This window comes from Falco naumanni, chromosome 5, assembly GCF_017639655.2.
Source record: "Falco naumanni isolate bFalNau1 chromosome 5, bFalNau1.pat, whole genome shotgun sequence".
Lineage (NCBI taxonomy): Eukaryota > Metazoa > Chordata > Aves > Falconiformes > Falconidae > Falco > Falco naumanni.
The window spans coordinates 24,976,557-24,999,679 of NC_054058.1; the positions used below are offsets into that span (position 1 = coordinate 24,976,557).

General features: G+C 50.1%; 1 protein-coding gene across 2 annotated transcripts in view; it reads left to right on the forward strand.

The window, feature by feature from the left end:
* The window catches only part of LOC121088586 (sodium- and chloride-dependent GABA transporter 1-like), a 36,428-nt gene that overhangs the window by 2,156 nt on the left and 11,149 nt on the right, over positions 1-23,123 (forward strand). The window contains exons 1-9 of one of the 2 annotated variants that reach the window (XM_040594918.1): positions 561-786; positions 9,736-10,079; positions 14,836-14,967; positions 15,662-15,762; positions 18,011-18,120; positions 18,525-18,657; positions 19,868-20,002; positions 21,864-21,967; positions 22,271-22,395. In XM_040594918.1, coding sequence (XP_040450852.1) covers positions 9,839-10,079; positions 14,836-14,967; positions 15,662-15,762; positions 18,011-18,120; positions 18,525-18,657; positions 19,868-20,002; positions 21,864-21,967; positions 22,271-22,395 — 1,081 coding nt within the window. In that variant the 5' untranslated portion in view covers positions 561-786; positions 9,736-9,838. Of the gene's footprint in view, positions 1-560; positions 787-9,735; positions 10,080-14,835; positions 14,968-15,661; positions 15,763-18,010; positions 18,121-18,524; positions 18,658-19,867; positions 20,003-21,863; positions 21,968-22,270; positions 22,396-23,123 lie in introns of those variants that run through there. The other variant, XM_040594919.1, reaches the window with a different exon arrangement.

The window sequence follows — 23,123 nt, forward strand, 5'->3', positions numbered from 1 at the left end:
CCCAAAAGCCTGACCCACAGCCAGTAGTGCACCTGACTGGTGACGCTGTAGTGTCCTTTGGGACTATTCCTTCTGAGCCCTGCCTGCCCTGTTGCCCCTTTGCAGCACTGCGCTTTTACAAGCCTGGCCCTGTGCAAGGGCTGTGTCAGGCAGGGCTGTGTGAAAACAGAAGAGGTTCACAGAGACCCAGCCTCCCTGCTGTGCATGGTGTGCTGGACTTCTGCATCCTCTGCATGATTGCGGCCAACCCTGCTCGCGGAGAAGATGGAGACCACTGTCTGACTGCAAACACGAAGGGCAAGGGGTATGCACAGCACCTTTAACATGGCCTCTTCAGTGCTGCTGCAGCCATCCTTGCAGGAACTGCTGCAGCAACATGCATGCAACCAACGCCATGCAACCCACTCACCTGCTGCCTTCCCCATTTTTCAGCATCAGGCCCTTTGCCGGTGCTCCTGCCCTCCCTCCTGCCCATATGCCCTTGGAGACTCCTCTCTCCCAGCAACGTGTGTTTTTCCAGTGGCTCTGGGTATCCCCCCCGCACCACACCCGCGACATGCAGGGTGTTGATTTGACTGGACGTGAGCTCAAAGCTCATTAAGGGCTCATCGATACAGGCGATGAGGAGCTGCGTGGGGTGAGGCAGGGGTAGAGGGGCCCCAAGGCAGGAGGGGCTCATAGCTACCCTCTGTGTGGGAAAGCAGGCCAGTATGTGCCTCTCTGGGCTGGTGTCTCCGTGAGCGGCTCTGCGCACCCCAAGGACCTTCAACTGGCCAGCACCCTGAGGTAGGTGCATCCACTGGGACAGCACTGTCTGGTCTTGGGACATGAGTGCTGGGGTCAGAGAAAGGAGCATTGCAGTGGTGGTAGGGGACAGCTGCCTGCCTGCATGAGCATCCCTGGGGAAGGGCTGCTGCAGGTGCTGAGCTCTCTTCCATCCTAGCTGGGTTGGATGAGGGGATGAGGGGCTCAGCACCCTGAGGACAAGGCAGGATGAAGGATGGTTTCTGCCTCCTGAGAGGTGCTGTAGAGGTGAGCAAATGGAGGCAGCTCTGCCTGCCTGGTGCTCAGATGGGGGCAGTGTGAAGCAGGCATGCTGCCCAAAGCAGGAGCAGGCATTGTCTATGCTTCACCCTCAGCTATACCACTGCTGTGCCTAAATTCCTGCCGCCGGTTACCATTGCCATTGCAATGTGCCCTTGGTGAAGAAAGACACCAGTTACTGGGAAGGCAGCATCTTCCCCGTCTGTCACTCCTACACAGAGCTAACTGGATTCCCCTTGGTGTTAACAGGCAGCTGCAGCAACCAACCTCCACTTCAAACCCCTCTCACCCCCAGTAAAAGCCCAGGCTGGGAGGGTGTTTCTGCTGCAGTGTAGAAGCAGGTCACGAGCCACCACCCCACACACACTGTGCTGCTGGGGGGGACCTGCAGGTGCTGCTCCCTGCCCTGCTGGGGGAGCAGCCCCCCACTGCCTTCCGGGGAGCTGGTGCTGCCAGGTGGGTTGAAGGGGAGGACAGTTGTCCCAGAGCAGCACCACCAGAAAGTGTTGTTGGGGGCCTGAAAGCTGAAAAGCTTCTCACAGTGCCTGTGGGCTGGGGGGAGATGTAGTGAGCTTAAATAATGGCTCAGTAAAGATCTTGAAACAGCACTGAGGCGAAACCCCAGGCAAGTTCCCCTGCAGAGGGTCTCCAGTGGATAGGGCTCAGGGGGTGGGCTAGGCGATATGCATAGAGGAGGGATCAGTATAGCTGCCCCTCCCTGGGGCTGGGACAGCCCTTCCCCACCTTGTGTGTTACAGTCCCAAGGATCAGCCCCAAACACCGTGTTTCAGGCTCTTGGCATCCCTTTACAGAGGTCCTGCAAGCTCTGGCTGTCTCTGACAGTGGAGCTGAGCTTACCTGCCTGTACAGCTGCTGGGGTGTTTCCTTCCTATCTCCCTGTGGGTGGTCAGGCACTGGAACAGACTGCCCAGGGAAGTGGTGGAATCACCATCCTTGGAAGTGTTTAAAAAGCATGTAGATGAGGTGCTTAGGGGTCATGGTGGACTTGGCAGTCCTGGGTTAATGGTTGGACTTGATCTTAAAGGTCTTTTCCAACCTAAATGATTCTATGATTCTATATGATTCTATCTCCAAGACACTGACCCTGAAGGAGGTGCCTCATGCCCTATGTGAAGCCCTCCCCATCCCTCCTTTGTCTCCACAGCACTGGAGAACTGGTCAAACTCATTCACCCCCTCCCTCCCTCCCTTCCTACCTTCACCCTGCTCCCTACCTCCTGTGAGTGCTGCTTGGAGGGAGAGGCAGCCACAGCCTGGCTATCAAGGGCTCCCCAGTTTGCTGGTGACCTTGCTGCAATTCTGCCAATGCTTGGTGGACACCTCCAGGACATGTAATTTCAGTTCTTCTCCCTCCAAGGGAAGTTCTGTGACAGTTTGAGATTCTGTCAGGCCAAAGGCATGCAGCTGGAAATGTGTTTTCTCCTGGAGAAACTTAATGGGCACAAGGAACAAACAACTGAAATACTGAAAACGACTGATATAAGAACTGCTTATACTGGGGGTGGACCTCCCCATGATGCTGCTGTCTGTTTGCTGGGGATAGAGCAAATATGTGCCATGTCTAGCCCTTGTGGAGATGCTCGTGCAGTAAAGGCTGTGCCTGGCCCCGGAGGGTCAGTCTGCACCCCAGTACGGACTGGCTGTGTGAGCTGTGGCTCAGGTCTCTAGCCAAGGCAACAGGGACAACAGCTTTTCCTTCATCTGTCTTATCTCCTGATATTACAAGCCCTAAAGGAAGAGATGCTCCTTCTGCACCACTTGTATCATGCTTAGCACAAGAAGTAGGGAGAGGAGAAGACCTGAGTGTTAAAATAGTAGAGATAATAGTGCCCAGCTAGTTGCAGGCTGATCCTAGACGGCAGGGAGCAGTGCCCTTACTGGGTAATGAGCACATTTTCTGGGTTATTTCGAGGAAAACGTCAGCCAAGGGGCTGCCAGCTAGCAATGCTCATGCGTGGTTCTTGCAGAGGGAGTTGGCTCTGCCATTCTGTATTTTCCACCCCAAAAAAGCATATGAACAAATGGAGCCTTGCAGTAGCCTCAGGGCTCTGGGGCATGATTATGTCTCTGGTTTCATGGAGAAGGAGAACAAAGAGTTTGGCATCTGAAAGCAGGACACAGTTTTCCTCTGTCTTGGCTGTGCTGCAGCAGGAAAATGATATTGTGTTCTGTGTGGTGAGCCTCTGGTCTTTCTTGGAGCTGGATACGCATGCCAGAGTGGCACCAGGCAGTGTCACAGGTGCCACATTTTGATTGAGCTCTTGGTGACTTGATGTAGTGCTCGTTAGCTGCTGTGATCCTGCCCAGAAGAAGCAGAAGTCTGTGTTTTGTCTCCTCCTTCTCCCATCTATCTTCCCCTTTGTGCTTTCAGCTGAATGCAGTAGCAGAAATTTTTGAGGCAGTGCCAGGTTTTCACCCGCTCATCTTACTCCAAGAGCAGCAGGTGCTGTCCAGTGTGGCATGGGCTGGACTCACCTGTGCCCTGCAGGTGGGTCATGTCCCCAGCTGCGAGCTTCCCGGCCGCAGGGGACATGCAGTGCCCCGTCCTTTTTTCCTCTGCCATGCAAGGTGAGGAAAGATTGCTTCCCTGCCATGCTGGACACTTCAAGGCAGTCTCTGGATCATTCTCACACTTGTTTCTGCTCTTTCCATGTAATTTTTTTTCTTTATTCACTCTTTCATTATTAAATTGTGACAATAAAGTCCAAGATTACTTTCTCAGGTAAAGGTCGTCCCTTTCCATTGCAAGACCAATTTCATCCAACTTGCTCTGTTCAATGACTTCATAAAAAAAAAACCCCAACAAACTAAAAAAAAAAACCCAGAACATATCAAGGCCAATACAGCAAATAACCACTGACATTAGTTACAGTGTCTCTGGAGGTGCATCAAATCCAGCTCTGCAAGTATGAAGTACTTGTGACTCCTGGCGAGATGGGGAAATTCACCCCTGTGAAGGCCACAGTCTCACTGAGGATGTTGCTGCAGCTCAGGGTTTGAGCTAAAATCTTAGCTCAGAGGCACAGCTTTTGTAAGGTAGCGGCTGGTGGGAGCAGTAACTCACACTGCATTGGCTGGGCTGTGACACTGCAGCCTTCCTGGGGGAAAAAGCGAAGGGGCCAGCAGGGATGCCCACCCACACTGTGGTGGCAGTGCCTGTATGTCATGCTGGGCTGTAATGAAAAGGGAACAGGAGGTACAAGATAAGTGAGAAATTCCAGCTGAAATTGCTGTCTGATCATTTTTAGGCACTTCTGCCCCAGCGATGTTCTCGGTGAAGTCGCTGGAAGGTTTTTTCCATTAGGTTCCCTGGAGCGAGATCATCCCTTAGCAAGGAACAAGGCGGGCAGGGGAGGCCAATGAATGTTATTCCTGGGTTGTGTGTACACAAAAAGTGGAGAAATATGTGCAAAACATCAGCTTCTGTCCTAGAGGAGGAACAGTGAGTTGGGGTGTTTTTTTTCTCAGCAGAACTAATGATACCTGCTTTTATCTTCATAAGGCCCCTTGTCCCTCCACCTGTCGTGACAGGTCCCTGACGGCAGTGTTTGCTGTCTCTCTAGTTCCCCCCCAGCCCATCCCCAGTGCTCCTGCCTGTCTCCCATGTCTCCAGGCTGCCCTCCTAGGAGCTGCCTCCCTCCTCCCTGCCCCGTGCAGGCTGGCTGGTGGTGATGCGCAGTGGGGCACTCGTGGGGTCACCCCACCGCCCTTCCCCGGGAGAAGCACTAACCTGAGTCTCTTCCCTCACTCCATTCCCTGCTTCTTGAGGAACTTGATGTCTTTGAGGGCTGTGCTCCTTTTTCAAGTATGGGTGAAAGTACCACTCGGGCCAGGTCTGGACAGTCTCTGGGAGCCAAGGAAGAGCCCTGCCAGCTCTCCCCTTCCCAGGGAAGCTTTTCAGGTGCCAGAATGAGCCTTAAATGACAGCACTACAGTGGCTCAGAGGGTGCATCATTTGCATTATTCAAAAAAAGACACAAAGCCCTGGCTTTCCTTTCAGAGAATGTGAGGTGGCCCCAGCCACTGAGGTCAGAGCAGCGGTGGTAGGTGAAGCACAACCTGTGGCCTGGAGCAGGATCCAACCCTACTTCCCCTTGAGGGATGAGGAAACAGAGGAGATTCAAGTGGGCATCCGGAGCCAGAGAGGGCATTGCAATAGCCGACCCAATTCCTCCTGTGTGCATAATGCAAACATCAAGGTGCAGCTTGGCAAAGCAACCACACAGTAGGCTGTGGCCAGCACCAGCAGCTCAGTGGTTCTTTACCTGTTTTTTTTCAGGGCCATGAGGGACTGCCACAGCCCTCCTGGGATCACAGCCTGGGGCTGCGAGATGTATTCTGGCCCCATGTGGCTGTCTTGTTCGTTTAATATTTTATGAAACATGGTTCATGACCCTCTTCCCCTTCTGTGTATCTAGATAGGGTTGTGGTGTGGTGCCAGCCTCACCTCCCACAATTGTCTGGAGCGATGCTGGTCACTCAGGGCTGCTGGCGGAAGAGGGAGGTCGGGCAACAGCTGCAGGTCAGACTTGGACATCAACCCACATCTCATGCAGGAGTGTCAAAAAGGGGGGTGGAGGTGGAGGCCACCTCGTAGTTTCATCACAAAGGAGAGTTGATTTATTTTCTGCCCACGTCCTCTGTGAGCACTGATTTCTCCTGTAACCAAGCAATCACCTCTCTTCAGGGAAAGGGAGATGAAAAGTTGGGAGGCTGCACTGGCTGCCTCTTAGGCAGCATATAGACAGGGCTGTGAAACACAAGCCCTGGCCTCCTGACCCAGCTGGGCAGGACAGCAATGCTCCAGCCCTGAGTGGGCTCCAGGTGTGGCCTGTGACCCACCAGCGTCCTCAGGCTCCCACAGAGGGGGTCTTCTCCAGACCCTCCAGCTTCCATGGATGTGGGAAGCTCAAGCACATGTTGCTACTGCAGTGAGCAGAAAATCAGCCAAGAGTCTGCTGTGCCCTGATCACAGCTCTAAGCAAGACGCAAGAGCCTTGGGGTTACTTTGTTGTCATTAAAATGGTGTGGATGGAAGGAAAAGTCTAATTGACTGAACAGCAGCCTGTGCTGTGTAATTAAACTAATCCTGGCTCTACCTGCAAGGGTCAGAATTGATTTGTGTGGCTGTTAAAGCACTGACAAATGAGAGGTGGGAAGGTGTGAAAGTATTTCTTACGTGTGTTTCCACAGGTAATTTTGCTGTTTCGTTTCAGGCAATTTTATGGCCTTGAAATTTTTGGTTTCTGTACAATTTGAGGAGTCTGTTAATATTTCACACTGAAGCAGGGGAAAGCAAAAAGGTCACCACTGTTAGCAGCTTCAGGAGGCAGTGTTTCAAGTGGATATAATACTTTTCCAGGTCTATTTTGTTATTTGCAGTGGAGTTCCTCAAAAAAAAAGGAGGGGAAGGGCTGTTTTCCAGGGTGCATTTCAGCCTGGCTCTGCACCTGCTGGGGACCACACAATTGTTTATCTTGACTTGAGCAGCAGCAGACCAGGCCTTCTGCACGACTCGGTGAAACTCGGGTCACTGCTTTACTGGCAGGGATTTATGAACCTAGCTTTTACTGATCGTTTTGAAAGTCCTGGCTTCAGAATATGATGTATTTGGAAGAAGCTGGATGAGGAACCTGCTACAGTGTCATGTTTTAACCCTTTGACCTTGTTTTCAAGTCCTTGCAAGGCAGAGCCCACCTCCAGCTTGTAGCTCTGCTCTTATTGATTATCATTTTGAGTCCTTCAGGCATTTTGCTGTGCTCAAAGTGCTGTGTGCTTTTCAGAACAAATAATGTGACATGACAGAGAGCTGCTGAACCAACTCTCCTCTCTCCAGGCTGTCAGTACAGGGCAGAGCCCTGTCCTCGTGCTGGAGGAGGCCCATGTGGATATGTAGAGGGGCTGGTGCATTTTGTCCCAGAAGGACCATTTGTCCAGCATGTGAACTAATGTCTAAACATAGGAGTCAAACACTAAGCCTGGAGCGACCGATGCCTGTACTTTTCCTGGTTAGAGCTGCGTGTCCAGGGAAGGACATGGTGTGGCTGGGCTGCAGGACATGTATGAGCCCTTCTGCCCTAATCATCCATCACTGTAGCAGACAGGACAGTAGGTGGGATAAACCTTCAGCAGGTCCTTTTGACTGTTTTTCTATTTCTTGACTGTGGAGACACCTATAAATCTAGTTTATTCTTTCTGAGCTGGAGATGAAGGGCCTCACTTCTCAGGTAAGAAGAAACTGCCAGTAGAGTTTGCTGCTCCTCTGCCATTCTGCCCCGAGTACATGAAATACGAGGTGTGACCATTTAGCTGCAGTATCGCTGCAGAACTGTGGCAGCAAGAACAAGGAAAAGAGCGCAGGGAGAGCAGGACATATACATACTTTTTAAGATAGCAGCTTACCTACCATTTTTTGTCTCAGAAAAAAAAAGTAAGTCAAAATGGCTTCTGCTGAGCTTAATTTGTTATGTCTCCAGGCATAGCTAATTATCCTGACTTAGCCCAGCTCTGAATTCTTCCCAGGGGTTTTGGTGCTATTTCTTCTGTTTTGATTTATAATTTTTCTTTATTTTACTTTCCTCCTACATTTCTGTATAATCTTTTTGCTCCCTGCCTTACTGAGGAGCAGGAGCTGGTGTGACAGTACTGTCACAAGGTGTAGGATAGAAAGGGGATCTTTTAAGCAAAGCCTTTGCTTCAAGTGTCCAGAAATGCATTCTTCTGGCATCTGCCTCCTGGGCAAGGTGAAACAACAGTCTTTTCTCCCCAGAAGGCTTCTCTGTGCTGCCACTTACTTCTGGGCTTACCTGCAACCATCTTCGGGCTACAGGCGTGAGGCTCAGGGCTGGCTATGTAGCTCAGAGGACTGGTTACAGCCTTCATCCCACAGCAAGGAGTTTTCTGGCTTCTCCACTGACGTACCAGAACGAATTAGTTATTTTCTAGTTCACCCATTCCCTTCACAGTTGACACAGTTTTTCTAACCTCAGCGACAAATTCTGTGGGGGAAGGAAATCCATCTGCTTTAATTGTGGGGTGTAAACTATAGTAAGCAGGAGCTGATACTGCTGTCGAGCCTGGGCTTGAAAGACCATCTCTGTTCAGGATGCTTTAGAAATACTAGTCAATGAGTGCCCCAAGCACCCCATGGGGCAAATGGGTACTGTTTGTTTAGGAGACAAGACTGCCAAGAGTAAGCAGCTGAAACAAGACCAGCTTTAACAGCTAAAGCATGCCTCCTCTTCATAGCATTGCTTTGTTTCCTGATATAGCCCTTCATTTTTTCTTTTTCTTCTTTTTTTTTTTTTTTTTTTTTTTTTTTTTTTTTTTTAAACATACATCTAGGAAAGTTTTTGTCAACAAACTTCTCTGGCAGACAGTAGCACTGGCCACCCTAATAGCCCCAGGTGGAGGTTTAAATTCAGCTCTATGTAAAATGGGCTGAGAACTGGGTGAGAGTCATTGCTGTGCCAGTCCCAGACGCTCCATGGCTGTACATTCCTGTGGAGTATCACCTTTTGCTCTTTTCGAACCTACCTCCTGTTGTCTTAATTTAATTGCCCATAGTTCTCGTGGCAGAAATGGTGAATAGTCATATTCTATGATACTGATAAATTTATCCTTTTCCTCACATTTGAGCATCCTTTTAGCTCTTCTCCATGCTGCCTTCTGACTTTGCAATATCTTCATTAAAGGGGAAGGGAGAACTCCACTTAGTTTTTAAGATGAGTGCTATATTGGTTTTGACACTGGTGTCACAACGTAGCCTGTTCTCACTTTCTTTCTAAATTGTTTTGGTGTGTTGGTTATATACTTCTTAGGGCCTAAAATCAATGGAAATGTTCATTAAATTTTTAGTCAGACTCATCCAAATAGCCTTCAGGACTTTGGAGTCCTGATGTCATGGGATTTCAGTGGTTCACAGGCTGGCTACGGTCACTAGTGAGCGTCACCTGAATACACATGGTGATTACAATATCACATGCGACATGGTGTACAAGGGGGTGCTGAGCTGATCAGCGATTTCCTCGCCAGCCATTGCAGGTGCACAGCTGTGATCACAGCTGTGTTGCTGCATGACAAGGGATTAGAGCACAAGATTGCAATGTGGGGCATGTCCGTACCAGAGGTGCCATTGCAAAGCTATGCTGTCACAGCCATGCATGGCTGGCCGGGCCACATGACCTCTCAGATGGCTCTATAGCTGGTGTACTCAGTTTTGGGCCCCAGACCTGGGGGATGTGGCACCTCCATCACGCCCTTCTGCACTGTTGCTGATACATGCTAGATGTATTTCTGTGCCTGGACTGCTCTGTGGTGGGTCACCCACAGGCTGTGACTTCCCTGCATGCATACTGGTCTTGGAGCCTTTCTTGCAGAACAGGTGTTGGGGTGAAAAGGAGAAAAGATGAGAGCTGAGGCGTTTGCTTTGTGCTGGTAACAACCAGGTCTGAGCCTGTTGTTAGCAGCCTATGTGACCATGGCTCCTCAGAATGGTAGCTGTGGAGCAAGGCAAAATTACCCTCCTTTTTCTCTCTGGGGAAAGCAGGGAGGCATGGATAGGCTGCCCTGATGTGCACCAGTCTATCCAGTGAGTCCAGCTAAAACCCAGCAAAGCTCCTAAACCTGCTACACTAACACAGGATACCTTCTTTCTTTACTTTCTCATCAGGAGCTTTGCCCAGCACTTACTTCATCCGTGGTCAGCCAGGGTGGAAACTGCCCTTCCTGCTCCTCCTGCCCCTGAGCAAGAGTGGCCATACATCTAAGTCACCATGGGCAAGATGGACAACACCTCCGTGGAGCTGAGCTCCCCCTCCGAGGTGAAGGAAGCAGCTCTGGAGGAGTCAGAGCCCATCGCCCCCGAGGCTGTGAGCACGAAGAAGAAGAAGAAGGAGATCCCAGACAGGGGCTCCTGGAAGGGGAGATTTGACTTCTTGCTGTCCTGCGTGGGCTATGCTATCGGTCTGGGCAATGTTTGGCGCTTTCCGTATCTCTGTGGCAAGAATGGAGGAGGTGAGAAATGCATAGCACCTGCGCTCATCCCTGAGCAGCCTTTTCCCATGAACGGGCTTCAGTTTGGTGTAGGTCTGGACAAGTGGCTGGTCCCCTGGCTGAGAGCTCTCCCTCATGATGTGAGTTATTAAGTTGCCAGGAGACTAGTTCCCGTGGTCTGTGGGCTTTACTAGCAAGTGCAGAAGGGGAAGAAGGAGCCCAAAGAAATATAACACAGAGTTTGAGTTTTCTCAGGCTTCCCCAGTACTAATTTTCAGGGCTACAGCAAAGAGTGTCTGGGACCTCGTTTATTTACAAGGAGGGGATGCACACAGGCACCCAGCTGGATGCCAGGGCATTCCCAGGGAAATCAGGTTCTATCTGCTAATGGTGGGGTTCTCCTCAGTCTAGCGTATTCTCAAGGGGTAACAGCTTTGCATCTGAATTTGGATCATGTGTCTGAGGAGTTTTGATTAGAAGCTTTGCATGGACCATAGCAGGGCCAAGCAGACACATATACAAGCATGCATATGTATGTACATGTATACATGCACCCCTCTAAAATGGTGTTTTTTCTTCAGCCTTGCAGGGAGATGATTTAGTGAGGGGGCTGTGGGCTGCTTTGGTGTCTGTAGAACAGAGGTTCTTTACTCACTGATGCCATGCCCAGCTCTCCCATTTTTTTTGCCTGTTACTAAAATAATGTTCTCTCCCTGCCTGAAGAGATCCTCCTTGAATCATTTCTCAGGCTTCCCATACAAGTCCAAACCCCTTTGCCTCACCTTTAAGGCTGTATATATAATTTTAGTTTTGCCCATGTTTTAGTCATCCCATGTTGCCCTTTGCTTCCCTCTTAGCTCTTCAATCCCTGTCCCCAGTGCCTTGTTCATTCACACTGCTCTGAGGGGCTCTTCTCACGCTTCTTCTCCACATCTTTTTTCCTTTCCTTTTGCCTTGAATTCCTTTTTCAAAACCACTTTGGTTTTGCTCTCATGACTTCTCCTTATGTTGCCAGCCCACTTCTGCTGTCCATGATGTAGCTGGTGTAGGGTGCTCTTCTCCTTTCACCCTAGGAAAAAAGAGAGGGGTCCAGCTCCCTGCAGCAGCCTATCCGTGTAGGTCCGCAGCATTTAGGGGGATCTTGGCCCTTTCTCTGAAGCATGTGGAGTGAGTCCCAGCGGGAGACCAGACAGTCATCCGTTTTGACAAGAAGATTTATAGTTCGGTCTGTCATTTTGTGCAGAGGCGCAAGTATGTGGCTGAGCCAGGTGAGGTTTATGGGAATCAATCAGATCTACCTAGGGAAGCCTGTGCCACCATAGCTAGAACCACAGTGAGGGTCTGCTGGTGTTTTTAGCCACAGTCTGGCACCTGACTGTGCTAGCCCTCCTCAAACAACATTAGCCCCATGGCTAAGCCACAGAGCTGGTTTTGAGCCCAGTCTCTGCCCTGTGATCGCTGCGCCTTCTGAAATATTCCGAATCTGCACTGCCCGTGGCTCTGTCTCCTCACACATAAAGGTGGGGACGACAATATAATGAGATGAGGGGTGCTTGGAAACTAAAATAAATTCTATTTATAAATTCAGCTGAGATCCTAGGACAGAGGCTGCTGGAGAGGTGTGGAGCACTACTGTTAACATTAGCAATGGCACAGGTTGATCTCTGCCCCGGCAGCTGCAGGCACACAGAGGGATCAGCCAGCTGCGAGCAAAAGCACCAGGCAGACAAAACGCAGGAATTTAGCAGCGCCTGCCCCCTCTCAAACACCCTGCCTCGCCGGCTGGTTCGTGCCATCCGTGGCAGACTGTATCTTGCTTGTTCCTCTCACCCCTACCCAGTCTGGCTGTTTGCAGGCACGACTGTTTCCGCAGCCGGCAATAATGAGCAGCGAGTGGAGGCTGCTGATGCCGGAGACAGGCAGGAGAGCTGACGCATGAGCGCGTCACCGGGAGCTGATGGGGAGCAGCGAGGAAGGGTCGCACCGCACGGCGTCTCATTCGCGGCCGGGTGGGCACCATCTTGGCTGTGCCCCGATGGAGGTGCCTCCGGAGGAGCAGGCTGTGGGTGGGACTCTAATTTTAGCGTCCTGCATGTGCGCTGCTCAGAGCACGGTCGTGTGGGCTGCTTCCATTACGCACTGGCAAATTGAACTGAATGGAAATATTGTCGTCTCACTTACTGCTGTCACATTGTATCGGCACATGGCTGATTTGCTCGGCATTGTAATCAGGCGCGTAATTAGGGGATATTCGGTCAGGGTACAGCAACCTAGCTCAAGGCCCGTCGGCTGCAGGGAGCAGGCTTTACCCAGAGCCGTTCCTGGGCTCCCTGCTGGCTCTGCACACAGCTGAATGTGCCCAGTTATGACTATCACGTCAGCCTCTACACCGGTTTCTAACCTCATGCAGTCCTGATGTCAACAGAATTTTACCGGACTCTAAACAGACTCTAAATGCAGCTCAGTAGGTGCTAAAAATTGTCTGTGAGATCCTGAGCTTGAATAACTTGAGAGAATAACATTTCTTTAAATAAGCATCATGCTTTTCTCATTTACACATCGAGACTCCAAGCAACAGCATGTAACAGCTCGCAATGCTCAACTTCTGAATCGTGGGCAGTGTTCAGCATTTTAGGGATTAATTATTATTGCTTGCTGTACAGCATTAGGAGCTGGAGACTAAAGGCAGACGGGGGGCTGCACAGTGAGTGTCAGGCACTACGTGACTCTTCCCTGCCTCCAGGGGCTGGTGCCATTACCCGTTTGACCCACGGAATTTGGAGACAAGTTTGGGCTCTCCCAAGGTCACACGCAATCATTTGTAGCAGGCCCAGGAATTGAAGCAGACCTTTCAGCAGCCTGTCCAGGGCCAGAGATTAAAGACCATCCCTTTCTGTGCCAAGGATTAGACACAGGCATGAAAACTTAAGGTACAAATTTCAGAACTGATTTCCCCTCTGGCTGTACAGCACCCGGGGATATTATCCCTGCCTGCTCAGGGAGCTGACTCTCCAGAGTGGCAGTGTCATTGCCAACTGCCCTCAGTTCAAGGCTTTTGTCTGGTTTGTAGATTTTCTTCTATTATAGAGGATTTTTGTCAAGCCAGGATAAATGACCTGGGTCTGAAAGTTTGTTTTTTTTCTCAATAGTCTAATAAAATCTTTCACCTACAAACCTTCCTGGCCTGCTATAGATAAAAAACGCAGGATCATCAGGGCTGTGGCCAAATTTAATTAGCTGCTTGCACAGAAACGAGCAAGGCACTATGATGGCTGATAAGCTCCGTGTCCAAACTCTACGGTAAGGCACAACAGCAGCGAGGCAGCATCTGTGTCCTCAGAGCAGACCCTGGCTTCCCGCAGGGCTCCCAGGATGCTGGACCTTGTATGCTGTGGCAGCGAGCGCGAGTGCAGGGGAGGATGCTGAGCAGGCAGCACTCCTCCTGCAGCAATGCTCAAAGCTGTTCGCTCCACCACAGGCTGCTGATGAAGCCGAGAGCCTGTGCTTCCACGCCAGCTTGTGATTCAGGCTCATGGTCATCAAGCTGCTGGCCTGGAGCGTGTTTTCTTCCCACCAGCGGCTGCCAGTTCCTCTTGCATGTTGCCTCCCATGCATTTCCATGCCGGGTGCTGGCACCTGCCTCTCCCAGCTGGGCTCAGCTCCCCGCTTGGCAGGCAAGCATCCCCAGCTGGGTGTCCCCTGAGCCAGCATCCCTGGCTGTGCCTTGCTGCTTCTCTGTCCTTGGAGAGCAGCTGCTGGAGCCTGGCTTTGCCAGGTGCAAGCTGAGCTGCAGCTCTCCGGAGTGGCTTTGCTTGCTGAATCTGTGTTTGCTTTCCCACTGATGTCTGGAGAAGAAGACTCAGACTGACAGCTCAGCCCTCCAGCTAGTGCAGAAACCAGTGCCGTCCCAAACACTGCCAGCTGCTTCTGAGCAAACTGAGTGTCCCCTCTCTCTCCCCAGCCAGCATCTTCTGCAGGAGTTTGTTCTCCTCGGGAATGATGGCATGCTCCAGCACATGCATGAGGAAGCTGGAAAAGGAGTTTTGTCCCAAGTCCCAGAAGTCAGGATGACCTGAACATGTACAGACTTTAAATGAGGCTCTCCTATTCTATTTGCTCTTCTAATTACGAGGTGCAGGTAATAACTGTAATGAATGGCTGCACCACCTCATTTCTAGTGCTGAGATGATTTCCACAGGGTCCATAAAGAGGAATGCTTTCACCAGGAATTTTAAGGGTAAAGCCTAGAACAAGGGTGGGGAGGTATGTAGGGCTGTTACAAGAGCAAATACAGTCTTAACCACACTTTCCTTAGAATACTGAAATAGCTATAAAAAAAGAAAGTAGTGCCCATTGCCAGATATTCCTGTGTTTTTTCCTTCAAGGTGAAGAACTGGGAGCTGCTGCAAGCAGTATAGGAAACATCAACAAGAACAAGTTACCAATGTCGGTGTCCAAGCTTTTGGGTTTGTTGTCAGATTTGGCTTAGCATTTCCTAAATACCTAACGAAGTGAGACTGGCGTCACATAGCTAGTGATGCCAGTATGTATGTATATATGATACATATATATCCATAGTGATAGGAACAGATAAGGGAAAGGCAGTGGCGATCTCAGTGGGCGACTCACTGAACATACCAACTCCAGTCGCAAACTGTCGCCTCTGAACAAGTCTGCTCCTCATCATGTGGGTGCTGCAGAGCAAGAAACAGCAGCTGGAAGCATTTATTTCTTGGTAAAAGGGGAAGCCATCTGATAACATTGCTCCTTCTTTCAGGGGCCTTCCTCATTCCCTATTTCCTGACGCTGGTGTTTGCTGGGATTCCTCTATTCCTGCTGGAAACTGCTCTGGGCCAGTATACCTCTGTTGGCGGACTGGGAGTCTGGAAATTAGCACCCATGTTTAAAGGTACTGTACTGTAAGTTTGTGAAGGTGAAGATAATGGCACATAACTACAGAGAAAACCCCTTTAATGGTTTGGGAAGCAAATCAGCAAATCCATGGGGACTGGGATGGGGTGGTAGGTAAGGGGAGTTTTAGCCTTCTGTCTTTATCAAGCTGTCCTTGACCCTGGTGTCTGCAGTCACTAACATCACTGTGCTCTGTTCAAGCAGTCTTGTGCGGTGACAAGTTGCTTCATGAGCAGCAGGGACTGTGACAGAGGGGCACTGGTTGCAGAAGACCTGCCATAAGTGTCCCTGTATAGGTTTACTTTAATAATTATACATGGGAAAGCTGTAGACAGGAGATGTGAACCTGTTGCCATGTCTGGAGTGACTGTGTTCTGAAAACCAGTGGTGATTTAGAAATGCCTTGGATGTGGGAAAAGAGATTCTGTCAGGGAAGTGACTGGATCTTGGATTTCTTGGAGCTCTGTAGCACACTGAAGTGTAGCACTATTCACCCAGTGGAAACAGGTGGGTGAGAGATGTGAGGGAATGAGCCTCCCTTGCTGACCAGCTCACGGTGTAGGTGTAACACATGCTGTGTTGATGAGCTGATTCACTTTTTCTGGTTCTGCCACAAAGCTCACTGTGGTGCCTGTGAGCTCAGTTGGGTACCAGAGACCTGGATTGATGCTGCTCTCTGCCTTCATTTGCAGGAGTGGGACTGGCAGCTGTGGTTCTCTCCTTCTGGCTGAACATCTACTACATCGTCATCATTGCCTGGGCTCTCTACTATCTCTTCAACTCTTTCACTGCGGTGAGTCACAGGCATGTCTACAGCATGGCATTGGCTGTGTTCTGGGTCCCTACTCCCTGCTTTATGGGGAGTGAGTTGTTCATGTTGCAAAACATGCACTAGCTGCTGGTAGTTTGTGCAAAGAGCCTTTGTCGGCACCTTGCTGGACCCTTCCTGAGGAGTTTATCGACCCTGTAGGCAAGCTGTGTAGTGCTGGTGGGCACTGATGTTTTTCCTCTGGAGAGGATGATCCCCTGAAGGGGATGGTCCCAGCCCCTTTCTGGGAACTGCTCCCCACTCACATCAGTCTTTAAAGCTCAGCCTGTGTCTCTGCTCTATTTCTAGAGCTGTGCGAATCTATGAGCTGCACATTTCCACAACTGGTTTTGTCACATGTTCTTATTACCCAGGATTTGGTATTGACCTTAATTAGTCCTCCTTTACGCTTCTCTTGATAAATGAAATCCCGGGGATTTTTTTCTGCTGGGAAAATTATTCAGAAAGCATTTAGACATCTGCTTGTGACTGTCCCTTAACACATGCTTTGGCGTTGTGGTTTATAGTGGGTTCCTCTCCCATAGGAGGGTCTAGAAGGCTAGAATCACACCCTGCATTAATTTCTTGATAGCTGAATGATTTATTTCAGCCCAGAAGCTGGGAAGAGCTCCCTTAAGTAAATCTCTGAGCAACCACCAGCCTTAAAGACATAAACCTGTTGGTACATTCAGGTGTCACAGACCCAGCTGGTGACAGTGCTCATATCTACACAAGCAGCTCCAGGTGTTCAGCTCAAGACCTTTTACCAGAGATAATTCCAGATTCCCAAAAGGAGCCAAGATGCGAATAAAAAACCTAGGCTGATGCCTGTCCCCTGTCTCTCCTAAATTTGACTAGGAGTATTCTGAATATGAATAGGAGCCCAGCTGCCTTCTGCAGTTTCTGTCCTCTGAAATTCAAAGGAAATAGAGCAGCAACAAACCATCCCCCTGCCTGCCCCTCCTTATAAGAGCTGTGCAGCATCTCTGATGTGCAAACTGCTCGGTTGAAGGGCTGCTGTGCAATGCTTGAGCCGTTGCATTTGTTTTGGTGCAATTAGCAAGTCCACAATGAAATCACTGAGTGGTGCAAACAGCCTGGGTGGCCACCGGGGTGTCCCCACCTGCCCTTTCCATAGCCCTTCTTCTGCCAAGCCACTGTGCACCTTAGGAGGTATCATTTGCTGGAGTGAACTGATTTAGAGCGGGGGGTGAAGGCAGCACTTAGAGGCACTGATGCCACAAAGCACTTAAAACACAGATAACATTTCTAAAGGGGGTCTGTGTTTGTGGATGAATAGGAATGGATACAAACATCTTCTTAAAGCTTTGTTGAGCTGGAGCCTGAGGTCTTATCTGCAGAGGGAAATCATCCAGAATAGCCGTTCTGCATTTATCTACATGCACTGCACTTGGGAAATGAGATTGCTGCACATGGAGACGTATCTGAGCTGCTCTTGTTGGGCTGCCTTGGCCGTGGTACTACACGGCATGGGTGAGTTGCCCTGCGTGCTCGCACAGCCCCTGACAGTGCAGTTTCATTGCTTGCAGCGCCAGAGCCAATTGTAATAAATCTGTAGCGGTGTGCTGCTGTCACACTGTTACTTACAGTGTCAACATCTCCCAGGAATCACTTTGTGCTGCTTATAATCAGGGCAGAGGACAGCAAGAAATAGCTACTACCCTTTAAATTTACTCCTGGGCTTATGTTACAGTAGTTTATTTGTGTAGCAAACTGTTAGCCCCCATTCTCAATGCCACATTGCTTTTTAAGCATTTGAAGCTTAGTATAAACAAGAAATAAGAAGCAAATCATTGTTTATTCTTTGTGCACTGAATTCCAACCACTTGTTGAATAAAGCTAGCCAAAAGCTATAATGATTATAAGCACAATATCCCTTGGTAGCTATTTTAATTAGTAGCTATTAATTACCAGCCGTTAATTGGAAATGGCTTTCTGTCTGGGGAATTGCTAACATTTTATTAGAGCTACAGTATTGCCCTAATCACGTCATGATATTGTTTCCTGGAAAATCCATGTCACTATTTATCATTATTTTGGGAAATCATTTCATGCTTTTGGCTGCAAGGTTTCTGCCCATTCGGAGAAGCCTCCCATCCTCTTTGCAAAAACAATGGAGTTTCAGTTTTAAAGAAGCAAAACTTCACTTCTTACCGCTGCCCTGTGGAGATGTCACATTAATTCTAACCTTGCTGTCCTTGTGCTGGCACAGAACCTGCCATGGCAGAGCTGCGGGAATGCCTGGAACACCATCCGTTGCTTCTCCAACTACTCCCTGGATGACACCACCAATCTCACCAGCGCCGTCACCGAGTTCTGGGAGTATGTCCACAGCCTCCCTACACCAGGTTTCTCCCCCTTGCTGCGGCCAGGCCATCGTGCCTGCTCGCCGGGGCTGCAGGCATGCCTGCTAGCACCTTTCCTTGGACAGCCTTGGCAGGAGGGCATCAGAGCCGGCCATTGGCTGAGGTGGACATGCGCACAGGGTGCTCTGTACAGCTGCGGGTCAGATGGATAGAGAGGATAACAGCCTCTCTGCCTCTCTTCTCCTTCCTTTACCCCATCACGATGAGCCTCAGGTCCCTTTAGGGTTTTGCAGGCTCTCGTGCTTGTCTGCACCTGGCCCTTTGCCCTTCAGCCACCTCTGGGTTCTCCAGTCCCTCTGACCCCAAGGGTTGGACTTCCCCCTAACATATTCTTTCCTTAACGCCACCTCTGCCCCCCAGGAGGAACATGCACCAGATGTCTGGGGGCCTGGGGGAGCCTGGCACCATCCGCTGGCCCCTGGCTGGCACACTGGCCCTGGCCTGGCTGCTGGTCTACTTCTCCATCTGGAAGGGCGTGGAGTGGACAGGCAAGGTACGATGCAAGAACTGAGGGTTTCGGTGCTGCCTTGCATTGCCATGCTTGGGTCTCAGCTGTCAGAATGTCCTCTGGACTCAATTTTGTTTGAGTGCCTATAACTAAGGTTATGGTGTTTCGAGGCAGAATCACAGTAATAGATACTATTAAATTCCTGACATTTACCTTCCACGGCTGTAAAAATTGCTACCGTGTTTATGGTAATTTTCATTCTAAGCATAGGGAATAGCTCTTCCCTTTAAAGTCACGGGTCTGGGTGCTCAGTCTCTTTGGGAATAGACTTGGGAAAAGATCTTCAGAGATTTCTTACGTTTTCTACCTTGGGAGAGCCCTTTGAGAGAGTGAGGTCTCTTCCAGGCTCCCCCTTTTGAAAATCACAGTCTCGTAAAACGCTGCTGATGGAAAAAAACCCCACCTCTTCCTTTGAAATTTTTCCTGCTGCCCTTTAAGCATTGGTGGGAGACCTTCAGATCAGAAGCATGTTGTTATTCGCTGTTTAACATTTCAGGCTAGCACAGTGGAGAGGTAATTGCTTAGTTTAGTGAAACAGCAATGCCGAGGTACTGAGATGTGTTATTTAGAGCACAGCGTGGTGTAGCGGGACAATACTATGAGAGTAATCTAGAGGAGAGATCAGAAAGAGGCACTTCAGGCACAGGTCACCTAAGCTGTTAACCTCCCCAGTGGCTCTCAGACAGGTGTTAGGTGTGCAGCTGCAGCAAAGCCCTGGCGACGGCTGGTACGGACCCTGTGATGAGGGATGGCATGTGCCTGAGTCCCTGAAAGTGCTGAGAAGGAAGCGGTGGAGTCAAGACAACTTAGATTGCTCGATGCATTGGACTAGAGAAACACCAGCTTTAGCTCTGCAAAATAAGGATGTGATGACTTAAAGGGATTACTTCGGTGGAGTAAATTTATCCCTGTGCAATTCCCTTGTCTTTGGGCAATTCATCCAGACTTTAACATGCTACTTTTGTGATTAGTGCATCCTTGCGTGTCATTGGCAGAGAGAAACCTCAAACAGCCAGAAACATTATTAGCACGGGAATGGGAAACAGAAACAACACGGAAATGCTGCCCGAAGTGGCTGTGCATGGGGAGCCTGTCCTGCTTGCAGGGGCACATGATGGATGCAATGCCACCACAGGCAGGAAGGCTCCTAGGCACTGGTGGGCTGATGGCTTCTCTCCCATGGTGTCTTTCGCAGGTGGTGTATTTCTCAGCCACCTACCCCTACTTCATGCTTTTCATCCTCTTCTTCCGGGGAGTCACCCTGCCAGGAGCCAAGGAGGGCATCCTCTTCTACCTCACGCCTGACTTCAGAAAGCTCTCCAACTCCGAGGTTTGTAGCCTAGTGTGGAGGAAAGCTCTTACCTCCTGGTTTTCTCCACATTAGTCTTCCCCAGGTGATTCCCTTGAACATTTTAAGTATTAAAAACCCCCTTGGAACAGTTCCCTGTTCAAGCAGCCATGACCCTTACAGGCGCAGACCGAGTTGAATAGCAGGCCCTTTGGGGTGGAAACCTGTGCAGCAGCTCGGCTGTACTCAAGCAGCGTTACCCATGGGCAAGGGTGTCAGAACTTGCCCCAGTGAAGGGAAGTCCCCTCTGGGCTGGGAATGCCTCATTTCACTGACTGTCCCAGGGCTGGTGATTTGGTCTTGATTCGGTGGTCCCAGAGAAAAGACGATGTAGTGGTACTGGCATGGGGGCCTCAGAAGCAACACAAGCACAACAGCACACACAGCAGCAATTTTTGGTAGTGCTTGAATGATGAGTGGTGGCCAGTTATGTTGCCTTGGTCAGTGGAAGAACAGAGGGGACCCAGGCAGAGCATGGAGGTTTGCAAAGGCAAATATTTTCAGGAGACACAGACCCTGCCTTTTGCAGCAGCAATGCTTCCATGGCTCCAGAGTCACCAGTCACGTGTGAGTGGGCACAACTGGACACCCATCATTTCTCAAGGGGCCTCGATGATCCCTCTTGCAGGACACACACTGTAACTGTACTGCCAGCTGCAATAGCTCTCATGCTAGAAACAGAGCCCTCAAGACCAGAAGAGTTGTTTAAATACTATGTAATTAAGAAATGAACACTCTGCCCCCTTTTCTTGTGCATTCTAGGCTTTAAGACTCTAAAGCATCAGGACCAGCCTTGCAAGCTGTCCTCTGTAGTTGTTTGCGCAAGAAACTCTATGTTGGAAAATCAAAGACATGCTAGTGGAGTAGGAATGGAGGGGGTGATCATGGGATGTGGGTCTCCGAGAGGAGCAGCACCTCTTGGGGGGCAGCTGTGGGAAAGCAAACACACACACACACAAGTTCAGATGATGTGTGAGTCCTTTCTGACCTGCAAAGAGAACTGAGTGACACAGTCCAGAAAATGGGATGCAGGACCCTTCCTCCATCCTCATCCATCTCTGGAAGCAGCTTCGAGCCACAGGTTTTGGAGGGCTGGGGATGTACATCTGGTGCTGGGCTAGGCTGCACTCTTGATGTGCTTGTCATGTGAGAAGGCTGCAGACCTCCTGCTCCTCTGCCTCCTCCTCGGGGAGGCACTGCTCTCTAGCACGCTTCTTCCTGACACTGCAAGCAGGAGAGGCACATGCCACATCCCCGACTCAGTGCCCTGTGGTAAAGACCCCTGGCAGCCTGGTTCCCCTGTGGGGAGGCACAGGGGCCCTGCTGGCCTTACGTAGCTGTGGGGTGTGCAGTGGCTCCAGGAGGCAGCATGCTCCGACCACGTCTGTGAGACACACATGCACAGCATCCCCAGCCCATGGGTGAAACGGGGCTGCACCCACCATGTCTGTTACTCTCCTCTCCGCTTGCACCCATCTCTGAGCCCTAGTTCGCCCTGGAGATAGGTGGTGTTCAGAAAGGCATGGAAATGTCTGCTCTTCAGACATGTTCACCCCAGTTGGCAGTAACACAGCTACAGGTTTCAAGGTGGCTCCTATGACATTTCCAGCCGCTGCCCCAAACATTTCCTTGGAGCTTGAGTCAGCAGCCAGTGTTGCAGGCACCTGTGGCTCTAGTGGCATGGTGCCCTCAGGTCCTGACAACCCCAGTGGGCTGTATGGCCAAGTCCACAGCCCCACCAGCTGTATCCAGCCCTGTTGCTAGCCCTGCACTGGGTGCTGTAGGAGATGCACCTGCAGCATGCAGTCCCTCCTGCTGTACTCTCCCCGCTCCTTCTCCACAGGTCTGGATGGACGCAGCCACGCAGATCTTCTTCTCTTACGGCCTGGGGCTGGGCTCTCTGATCGCTCTGGGGAGCTACAACACTTTCCACAACAATGTCTACAGGTCTGTTGTTTTTTTCCAGCTGCCTGCGTGGCAGGGAGTGCTCACAGGTGAGGTAGGGGGTCACGGTGGGTCTGGGGTATCTGATCTCCGACATCCCCTCGCTGGCAACATGTGGCCTCGGGGACACATGGTGATCATTGTAGCAGAGGTCCCCTGCCGGCAGGACACTTAACACATCACCTGGGCTACCTCTCCAAGGCACAGGAACTGCTCTAGGCAGGGCTTGGACTTTTGTTTACCCACCCTTAGCTCTTGGCCTCTTGGTAGGGACCTGCAGGTGTTTTCTTTCTTTCTCTCTTCCAGAGATTCCATTATTGTCTGCTGTATAAATTCCACCACAAGCATATTTGCTGGGTTTGTTATTTTCTCTATTGTTGGCTTCATGTCACACATCACGAAGAAGTCGATCTCAGAGCTGGCCTCTTCAGGTAAGCCGAAACCCATGTTCAAATGCAACAGCAACTTTTGAGAGAAAATCGTCAGTGAGCATGGGATGTTCCCAGGCCTTTCTTGACTGGGACCCAAGTGTACAACCCTCTTTGCGTGTCCTTCCACCAACGTGGATCTCGGGCACTTGTGGCTGGTGTTCATCACACTGGCTTCAAGGGACATCTCCACCTGCTTTTAATGTTCACCTTCTTTTAGTGCTGAATTTTCACATCCTTTTGCCATTTTCTTTCTGAAACCTTCCTATGAAGAATAGATACTGCCTATGTTTTCAGTAGATATGATAAAAAATCGGAGTCCCTTTTCCATGTTAAATTCTGAAATGGTAATCTCAGAATAATTTTTCAGCCAAGATGGGACTGTGTCATTTTGCACAAAGACATATTTTGAAATTGCTGGCTTCCCAGAGAAAGCTTTTATTTCAAGGTTTCTTTCTCTCAAGCATTGTGTGATGGAAAAAAAAAAGACATCAGGGAAGTTATAACCAGCTCAGAATACCAGCTCATTTCTCTAGCAAAGTGCTCCAGCTCCATTTGGTAGCAATAATTTGATGACTTTCTTGCTTGCAGAAAGGAAAAGGCAAAGCATTTCTCTAGTCATTCCTGCCTCCCCATCCTACCCCCGTGCACCCCACCAGGCTGGTGTGTCATCAGTGAAGGCTCAGGTGTTTCTAGCTCCTATATTAAATACCTGCAATTCTTGACTGCAA